At 51.8% G+C, this 10,244-nt stretch overlaps 1 protein-coding gene across 1 annotated transcript; it reads right to left on the bottom strand.

Annotated features, from left to right (window-relative positions):
* Positions 1–304: 304 nt before the first annotated feature.
* Positions 305–6,003, bottom strand: BAMBI (BMP and activin membrane bound inhibitor). The gene is made up of 3 exons (XM_034644202.1): positions 5,550–6,003; positions 2,043–2,330; positions 305–1,604 (listed from the first exon to the last, which is right to left on the bottom strand). The coding sequence occupies exons 1-3, from the start codon at positions 5,623–5,625 to the stop codon at positions 1,186–1,188; spliced, it is 783 nt and encodes a 260-aa protein (XP_034500093.1). The 5' UTR covers positions 5,626–6,003; the 3' UTR covers positions 305–1,185.
* Between the last annotated feature and the right edge of the window lie 4,241 nt (positions 6,004–10,244).

The following is a 10,244-nucleotide window of genomic DNA, read 5'->3' as shown; positions in this document are numbered from 1 at the left end:
TGGATTTAAATTCAGGCTGAGCAGCATTGCCAGACAGAAGGTCCTGCAGGAGTGAAAACACTGTTACTTAGTGTATCAGTGGCTGAAGTCAATGTGGGGGGGCAGGGGGACCTAGTGTTCTTTAAATCTCAGTTGATACAAATAACCTTCACTACTGAAACCCTTTCTCAACATGGAGAAGAAAAAAGTGTTAGTGTAACACTGCGATGAAGGAAGGCTTGAAAACCAGGAGCATGATACCATCAAGTCTGGCTAATTTGGGATCCAAAATACTTGATTTGGTCTGAGACAAAGCCAACTGCTAAATTAATCGACAGTACAAGTGGGCAGTGACTAACTAAAAGGAGTTTCGGTTAGCAGGTTTGGTTTGGTTTTTCTTTTTTGGTTGGAGGTAGACACATTTTAAAAAGCATTCCCGAGCAACGGGATTAAGCGGATGAAGATTACCTCTGCTCACGAGGCAGCTCCAGGCTGATCGTCATATCCGACCTGGTATAAAGAAGCGTAAGATTTCTCTTAGGTGATAAAAACCAGGATTCTTCTAACAAAAACATGTGGGTAGGACACTGAATGATGGGCAGGACACATTGAAGAAATTCTCCACACTGCAAGAAAACTACAAATACGCATGTAAGGAAAAACAAGATCTTGGTCTTGTTTAAAAAACAAAAAACAAAACAAAACAAGCCAAATCCTACTGTTGAGACCTTGCTATGAGTGACAACAGAGCTTCATACGTATAATTAACACGGAGTTTCTTAGGCTTCCCGCTTAGTTTTTAATTTAGGACAAGACACCGCTAAATTTCAGACAAAATATATATATAGATATATATATTTTTAAATCTTTACAATAAATCAAGATGTTGGAGCTTACACAGAGCACATTTTTAGTTTATTTAGGTACTCAATTCCAGCTCGCTCAGATGCAAATAACCCTGGTAACAGTGTGTACGCAGTCTTCTCGTTGCTTTTTATAATTTTAAAGCAAATAATACATTTGACTGTATTTAAGAGTCTGTGCAAATAATCCTTCAGAAGAAATATCCAAGATTCTGTTTGCAGAGGTCATTTCGTCTCTCAAAGGTGATTCCGTGAGTTCGTTTTTCTTCAGATAAAGTGCTCCTGTCCAGCCGAACTCCAAGCCTTCAAGCGTCCCAGAACTTCGGTGTGGGGTCAGACCCCGTCATACGAATTCCAGCTTCCCGTGTCCACTGTACATGCCCCAGTGAACGAGCGAGAGGATCTTCTCGTTGCTGAGGTCCGCTTGTCTCATCTTGTCACAGGTCAGACAGCAGTTCTCGTGGCCGCTCACCGGCACCATGCACTCCAAGTCCAACTTGGCCACCTGCCCCTTTTTGGAATGGTGTCCGTGGAAGCTGTAATGCAAACGGGACAGCATCTGCTGCCGCTGGTCCTGCAGTCTCCTGTTCTCACTTCGGAGCATCCTCAAGGCCAGCATAATCAGCAACACCAGAATCAGGCCGCCAGCGATGGGAACGGCGATCACAGCCGCCCGGAACCACAGCTCTTTGGAGGAAGTCAGCTCCTGCACTTTGGTGATGAGGCTCCTGCTGCCGTCGTGCTGATAGCGGTTTCCTTGTCCTAGAGCGACACAAATGCGTGAGCAAACTATGGTCACCCCTCCCGCAGGGATTCGTGGGCACCCCACGAGAGAGCAGCTTATGCTGAAATCAACAACATTTACAAACTACGTGTTGCCCAGCGATGCAAAGATCAGCTTCCAAAAACGGTCTGTTTAGGGCCTGTCCTCGCTGAACAGTAAGGGTCTTCTGGGTCTTCAAAATGTGGAAAAACCAGGCAAAACCTATCATGTAGACAGACATCTCATGCTCGGGCAGACATGAAAGCTACTCAATACAGATTCATCTCTGCATCCAGCCATGCCTCTCCCGCTGGTGTCTCTAATTACATTAACAACAAAATCAATAGCAGACATACAAAGTCGAGGCCCCGCGCGCCTCTGCAGGAGGCTGGCGCTCTGGGGAGAGGGGGTTCTGGGGAGAGGGGGCTTCTACCTACCTGAGGCCTCCCCCTTGGGAGGGGCGAGCACATCGTGCAGCCCTCGGTAATTGCACATATCTTCATGACAGCATTCCAATGTGGGCACGGTGGTGCCAGAGTGGTTTCGTGCCTGTTTGGCTTGGCAGAGGTCTGCTGTGCTTGCGAGAGAGTCCAGGCAGCCATGGGTGAGCGGGGAATTTGTGTTCTGAGGATCGAGAAGTCTGGAGAAGCAGGCGCTCAGCTCGGATTTACACATATAGCCAGTGGCCACGCAGTGGGCCGCATCACAGTAGCATCTGATTTCACCTGGAAACAGTGAGAAGTTGCGTCAACTGCCTTCCGAGACCAGACAGAAGCCTCTACCTGGGCAATAGCTCAACCTCAAGATCAAAGGCACGAACTTCTAGAATATTCAGCTGAGTGCCCGCAGTGGCAGCCCCAGGTGGATTTGGGAGAGCCCGCTGTGCAAGCCAGTGCTTAAATTTCAACCCAGTTAAATGTTAATTTTAGAAACGTATTAATCCCAACTGCAGAGAATCAAAGTTCAATTGCGATTTCTGAGGCGTTCGCGAGTAATTCAGAATAGTACTCCTGGATATGAAGGAAAATAATCATCACAAGAACTTCTCCTACCATAAGGTAAATTATACTGTTTATTCATTTTAATCCTACGTGACCGTACAACATAAAAATGCTAGGCTTTTTGATTTTGTCAGTATAAATATTTGATCGGAACTACTGAATTGTTTACTACCTTAAAGGGCTGTGCCAAGATTTAAGAGCTTTAGCTAACACCTTATAAAGTTATTAACTAGAAACACAACAATCTAGAAATTGCTCCGGTCAGGAGGTTTTAAAACTATGAAACTGGGCAGCTATTTGCAACCTCTCTAGAAAAGGCAAACTTTGCCTATAAAGATCTTTTCATGCAGAGGAGCTTTTAGTCAGTATATTGTAAAACAGGAACTAGGCAGTTTACAATTAGTGGTTTGCTTGCCAAAGTCAATTTCTTTCAGCCCAAATGGAAAGTCATAAAACTGGGGGCGGGAGGGGGGTGGGTGAGGAGGGGAGGCGGGTGTAAAACGGCAAAGCTAACTGCTCCTCCCCTTAACTCCCCAGTTTTACATGTAATTCAACATGGGATCTAAAAGGGGAAACACTGAAACTGAAAATCCTCTGCTGGTTGAATGAAAAATCCTTAAGAAAACCTCAAATTTTTCTCCAGGAAGTGATTAAAAGTTTCCTTTATAAAACTTATTTGGGGAGTTGCAAGTCGCTGGTAACATTTTGCTGCAATGCACACTCTGGGGCTTTTAGCATCAATCTCTGGTTGAAATGATCTGGGTCTCAGAGCTATCACTAGTACTGTATCTAACCCCCGTGACTCTGGTCACTGTCAAGATGCCACAACTAATGCTACTGTAAACGGAACTGAGGCATGCACCTCTTCCCAGCTTCCCAACCTGAGGCTCTGGGTAGTTACTGAAACCCCAGCTCTGAAATTAAACACCAGGGGCTGTGGTTTTATAGACCTCTTCCTACCCTCTCCTTTCTTCTTCCTCCTCCTCTCTGTGAATGTGAATGCCTGAGTAAGGTGTCTCATTTAATCATCTGTCCAAATTCCAGGCCACTGTGTGGTATGCTCAGTTTTCATCAGATGCTGCCAATGCTTTCATTCTAGAAAAACCTGACAGCTAATCACAGATCTTTGGCAATCTGAGTTTAACCGTCCAAAGCTGGAGGTCCTGCTCTAGCCTCAATCCGCGAGTTCCCTGTCCCTGTCCCAGTCTGGGCCAAAGTCCCTTCTCCAGGAAGGCCTCCGAGTTGGAACCTCGCTTTTTAGAGGTTCTCTCTCCTCTTTCCAAGCTTACTTGAAGTTTTGCACAAAACTCACCAGTCTTATGTGGTGATGACTACGTATCCCTCACCTGACAAATCCCACAGACAAGATTTAAAGTAGAAATAAAACAGATTCAAAGTCCATTTTGATCCTATTCACCTCAGACCGAGTGCAGAAAAAGAGCAGTGAATGAAAAAAGAGTGAAATGTTTATGAGAGCCTATTTAAAATACTATATTTTCAATGACCTAAAACAGTCTAATAAAATTTTGACAGGTAACTACGAAAGTTCTAACAACTTTTTTTTTTAATTGGAGCCACATTTCAACAAGTTGAATGGACTTTTGTATTACTGTATTAAAACTATATTTCTGTCGTTTCATAAAGTTTCTTCCTGTGGCATGCAAAAGGCCCAGAAAGGGGACTGGTATTTGGAAACAGTGAACAATGCTCTTCTGTTCCCCCCCTTTCTTGTTACTGTATGTAGTGATTAAACAAAAATGTCTGCTTTAGTCAAGATGGCTACAGGAGAGACTGCTGGCTTCTTTTAAAGCTTTTGAAGTCCGCAGCAGTCAGAAATCTCTGATCCCCTAATTATATCATTATCAGGCACATAGTTTCGGTATCTGTGACTTCATGTCAGCCTCAGTCCCTCCCTGTTCTGCCGGCCTTTGATAGGGCCAGGAGGCTCCCCTCTGCAGGCTACCAGGGCTGTTATTTAGGGTTAATTACACCCTTCCTTCCAAAATAAATAAATACTGTAGCACATCACCCTTGCTGGACTAGCTTATCCTTTAACCTCATGCCTGCTACATGGCAATTAGAGGAAGGGGGAGTAGCGCAAAAGCTAAATAACGCTTCCCATTAAGAAAAAAAAAATTATCTGTTCACAGAACAGAAGGTAGAGTTCATGGCGGGGGGAGGCGGGGGGGATCCTTGAAATCTAGGAGTTTGGGTTATTTCGACCTAAAAGGCGAAAGCCTGCAGGGGAAAAAAGAAACCGACCTTTTTCTTCTCTTTCTTTTCTTTTTCTTTTTTCTTTCCTTCCTTTTCTTTTCCTTTTTTTGTTTTTGGTGGTAGTGGGTAAACTATGAGCTGAGTGGGAAACGGGACCACTGACAGAACCTACCCCTCCCCGCCCGAGAAGCCACACAGCACACGGAGACACACACACTCGCTGGCTCACAAAGCCACTCACTCAGACACACACACGAAGGCACACGCGCGGACGGACTCACACCTGGAGACGTGCGGGGCCCGCCCGCACTCCGGCCCCGCGCAGCTGCGAGCAGGCACCGCGGTTCGGCTCGCCGCCCCCGCCCGCGGGGTGCGGAGTGCGGCTGCTGCCGGCGCACACGACGGCCCCGCTCCCCGGCTGCAAACGTTCAGAAGTTCACCGCGGACAGACTTACAAAAACATTTTGACAACCACTTGCCCCGAGGTCTGACTCCACCTCCACGCGCCGGCCCCGGGACACCCGAGGGGGCGGCCGCAAAGCCACCGCCGCGACTTCTAAGAACAGGCAACTTGTCGCGACCTGCGGGCTCCAGCGCGGGAGGAAACCTCGCCCGCCGCTAACAAAGCCTTGGCAGCCGCCTTCAAAGGTCCGCGGCGCCGGCCGCCCCGGGACCCCCGCGCGCCCCTCCCCGGAGAGCCCGCGCCTCGGCCGGCCAGCGGGCACCCACCTTTGGTGAGCAGCACGGCCATGGCGCAGAGTTCGAGCTGCAGCCAGATGAAGATGTAGCTGGAATGGCGATCCATTGACGCCCCCCACGGCCGCGGCGCCCCCGCCGGCTCCCGGAGCCGCGGCGCAACTGCAGCCTACGGCTCCCGGCGCGCGCAGTGCATGGGGGCTCCCCGAGGCGGCTGGCGCCGTCAGCGACCGGGCGAGGGGCCGGGCCGCGGCCGGAGCATGGAGCGCGGCTGGAGGGGCGCCGAGGAGCCCAGAGGACTTTCGCGGCCCGACTCTGCGGCCACCGGGCTCCCTCGCTCCGTTCGGCGCCGCAGTTCCGGGGGGGCTGTCGGCCTCGCTCCCCCTCAGCCGGCCACTCTGCGAAGGGAGCTCTCCGAGCGCGCGCACACAGACCGCCAGCCGCGAGCTCCAGCCTGCGCCCGCCTCGGCCGGCCCGGGTCCGCGCCGTAAATAGCGCCCCGCGCCTGGAGCCGGCCAGACACCGCCCCGCCCCCAGCCCCTCCCCGGCAAGCGCCAGCGCCGTCCGATTGGCCGCCAGGCTCCAGTCAATCATCTCCTCAGCCAGGAGGCGGGCCCAGAGGGGGGNAACGCTTCCCATTAAGAAAAAAAAAATTATCTGTTCACAGAACAGAAGGTAGAGTTCATGGCGGGGGGAGGCGGGGGGGATCCTTGAAATCTAGGAGTTTGGGTTATTTCGACCTAAAAGGCGAAAGCCTGCAGGGGAAAAAAGAAACCGACCTTTTTCTTCTCTTTCTTTTCTTTTTCTTTTTTCTTTCCTTCCTTTTCTTTTCCTTTTTTTGTTTTTGGTGGTAGTGGGTAAACTATGAGCTGAGTGGGAAACGGGACCACTGACAGAACCTACCCCTCCCCGCCCGAGAAGCCACACAGCACACGGAGACACACACACTCGCTGGCTCACAAAGCCACTCACTCAGACACACACACGAAGGCACACGCGCGGACGGACTCACACCTGGAGACGTGCGGGGCCCGCCCGCACTCCGGCCCCGCGCAGCTGCGAGCAGGCACCGCGGTTCGGCTCGCCGCCCCCGCCCGCGGGGTGCGGAGTGCGGCTGCTGCCGGCGCACACGACGGCCCCGCTCCCCGGCTGCAAACGTTCAGAAGTTCACCGCGGACAGACTTACAAAAACATTTTGACAACCACTTGCCCCGAGGTCTGACTCCACCTCCACGCGCCGGCCCCGGGACACCCGAGGGGGCGGCCGCAAAGCCACCGCCGCGACTTCTAAGAACAGGCAACTTGTCGCGACCTGCGGGCTCCAGCGCGGGAGGAAACCTCGCCCGCCGCTAACAAAGCCTTGGCAGCCGCCTTCAAAGGTCCGCGGCGCCGGCCGCCCCGGGACCCCCGCGCGCCCCTCCCCGGAGAGCCCGCGCCTCGGCCGGCCAGCGGGCACCCACCTTTGGTGAGCAGCACGGCCATGGCGCAGAGTTCGAGCTGCAGCCAGATGAAGATGTAGCTGGAATGGCGATCCATTGACGCCCCCCACGGCCGCGGCGCCCCCGCCGGCTCCCGGAGCCGCGGCGCAACTGCAGCCTACGGCTCCCGGCGCGCGCAGTGCATGGGGGCTCCCCGAGGCGGCTGGCGCCGTCAGCGACCGGGCGAGGGGCCGGGCCGCGGCCGGAGCATGGAGCGCGGCTGGAGGGGCGCCGAGGAGCCCAGAGGACTTTCGCGGCCCGACTCTGCGGCCACCGGGCTCCCTCGCTCCGTTCGGCGCCGCAGTTCCGGGGGGGCTGTCGGCCTCGCTCCCCCTCAGCCGGCCACTCTGCGAAGGGAGCTCTCCGAGCGCGCGCACACAGACCGCCAGCCGCGAGCTCCAGCCTGCGCCCGCCTCGGCCGGCCCGGGTCCGCGCCGTAAATAGCGCCCCGCGCCTGGAGCCGGCCAGACACCGCCCCGCCCCCAGCCCCTCCCCGGCAAGCGCCAGCGCCGTCCGATTGGCCGCCAGGCTCCAGTCAATCATCTCCTCAGCCAGGAGGCGGGCCCAGAGGGGGGCCGGGAGGGACCTGCCCCGCGGCTCCTAGCGGCGCCGGCGTCTGGGGCTGCGGGCGGGGAGGCTGCTGTCTCCCGCGCTCCCCCTCGCGGAGGCCTGCGCGTCCATGACCTTCGCGAGGCGCGGGTCGATCCCTTCCGCCGGGTCTCTGGAACTCGCCTCCGGGACCCTCACGGCTCAGACTTCGGCCGGCGTCCCCCAGCCCGTGACTACTTTTTTGTTGCCCCCGAAACACGCGGGGGACCGAGGGGTCGCTGGCGGAAGCCCTCCCGGGCCACGCTGCGCGCTTTACGAACCCCAAGGACAAGTGGCGTTCCCCCCGGCGTGCCATCGGCCCAGGTCCCCCTGCCGAGCCCTGCCGGCTCGCGTGTGGCCGAGGAGGGGGTTCCGTCGGGAGCCCGGAAGGGGGGTCTGCTTTCAGCCTTCTCCCCACCCCCCCAGCGCATCCGCCTCCAGCTGCCCGCCCTGTGATCAATAAAGCCCAGACAGACAGACTGTTGATCAGTGGGAGCCGCTAAGTTCTCCTGGGTAGACAGGGGACGAGTAGCCGGCTAGAGACACTTAACGAAAATTAGCAAATCCAAAAGCACCCGGCGCCAGCGAGACGACACAGGCCGAGACTGACACTCAATTAGCCACCCCCCAAACAATCGCAGGCAAACACACCGGCTGACCCTGATCAATATCAGCCCCGCTGTGAGCTCCTTTCTGAGATACTAATTCATTTATTAGGACTAGCAGGGCTGCCGGCCCCCAACATACCCAAAGTCAGTCCTAGAGGTTTTGCTGTTGTTGTTTTTTAGTTTTTATTTTTTTGGAGGTGAAATTCAACTTAAAACTCTTATCTGAGGGAATGCTCTTGTATCCCTTCCTCCCATAAACTGAGATTAACAAAAGTCAACCGTTTGAGAAATTTCCTTTTAGGATCAGCCAGCATTTCCCTACCTGATAAAATGTCAAGGGGTGGTGGGGAGAGGAAAAAAAAAAAGCATTTAATGCTAGGGTGAGATGTAAAGTCAAACACTTTAGGACCATGGTACAGCAATGAGCTTTGAGGCTAAAAAAAATATATACATGTCTGGAGGACCAAAAATCAAGGTGAACCTTGTAAATTAAAGTTGAAAGTCCACAGAAGACAGAGGGTACAGTTAATGAAATGGCCTTTAAAAAATGTTTATATGCCGAAAAAAGAAAATAATTTCATAAATTGATGCTCTGCCCATTACTTCACTAGTTCAGAACTGCATCTAAAAGGATGGGAGAGCACACCCAGTGGACGTTTTAAGAGGAGGTTAAACTGGTTAGGGCACCAGGTAAACAGCAGGCATCTCTCAAGTGGTGGGCTGACCCTTGGTCCTGAGCAGGACTTTGATTAGAACTTCCTGACATCTAATTCTTTGACAAGTTAACAGTTCCAAGGGGCTCATGCAGACAATACTTCCCAGGTAATGACACACTCTTTTTTAACTCCAGAGAGTCAATTATTAGCTAAAAGGAAACTTTTAGAGTATATTCATTCAACTATCTTGAAGCGCCCACTATAGGCCAGACTCTGTCTGGGGTTGTGAAGATGTCAGAACCTAAACAGTAAACCGCAAACAATGGAGCGGGACGATGATAGAGATTTATGCGCACAATATTATGACGCATAAGGAAAGAAGAGATAACTAGCCCAGGAAGGTATGGGAAGTCTGGAAGGTCTGCTGTAAGCAGTGACATCCGGTATGACTCCTAAAGAACAAAGAGACCATTACAAGCATAGAGGACCACAGGCACATAGGTGTGACATTTACTGATTGTGTTGGGGGATGTGGGTGGTCAGCAGGGGATGGGGAGATGGGACTGCAAGCAATTCTTTGTTGCTGGAGCATAGAATGTGAAGCAAGGAGCAGGAAGAGATGATCCAGAAAATAATGATAGTTCCTTGTAATGGAGATAAATACTTGTTTAACAGGAGGCAGTCTAAGGGGGATGTGTTGATGAAAGTTGTATTGCAGTAAACACTTGCTGAGTGCCTTCCCAGCCCCACTTCAGAAGAACATCTGATTCCTCTGGAGTGGGCATCGGCAGCCCGACTGGGGGCCTCGGTCTCTCTGGCCATAGGTACTCACATGACCCTAGTTGGGCTGATGAAGTACTCTCTTCTGAATGGTTGGCCAGAGATGCCGGTCAATCTATCCAGGTCAATTCACAGGTGACATACAAATTCACAGCCCACCTGTCTGCAAAGAAAGAGAAAAATGACAAAGGTGTAAGTCCAAATGGATTCCCAGTCATTTGGTGTCACTTCAGGTCCTTAGGTTCCTTATTAAAGTTAACTCAGGCACCTTAATAAGTTCCCCCTTTTTACTTAAGGTTCTTTTACTTTCAACCCAAAGGATCCAAACTATGATACTTGCATTTTATTGAATTAATTTTGATTTTTATCATTCCAGGGTGTATACTTTTTTGTTCCAAACACAATTCAGAAAAAGAACTTAACGATCCATTCTTCAGACAATGATTTCAACTCTTGTTTTTGTTATTAGTGTAATGGGCAGACTTTTAAATGGCTAGAAATTAGTTTTAAGAGAAACAAGTCTGTACTTTGTCTAATGGTTTTGGAGCAGACATGGACTTTTCAACTTAAGTGAATGAGAGTGTTTGAATCAATGTGGATAGTCAAAATTGGTTTATG

Source organism: Ailuropoda melanoleuca, chromosome 15, assembly GCF_002007445.2.
Source record: "Ailuropoda melanoleuca isolate Jingjing chromosome 15, ASM200744v2, whole genome shotgun sequence".
NCBI classification, from domain to species: domain Eukaryota; kingdom Metazoa; phylum Chordata; class Mammalia; order Carnivora; family Ursidae; genus Ailuropoda; species Ailuropoda melanoleuca.
Note: the sequence above shows the minus strand (reverse complement) of the source record. Positions and strands in the feature narration are given on the sequence as shown.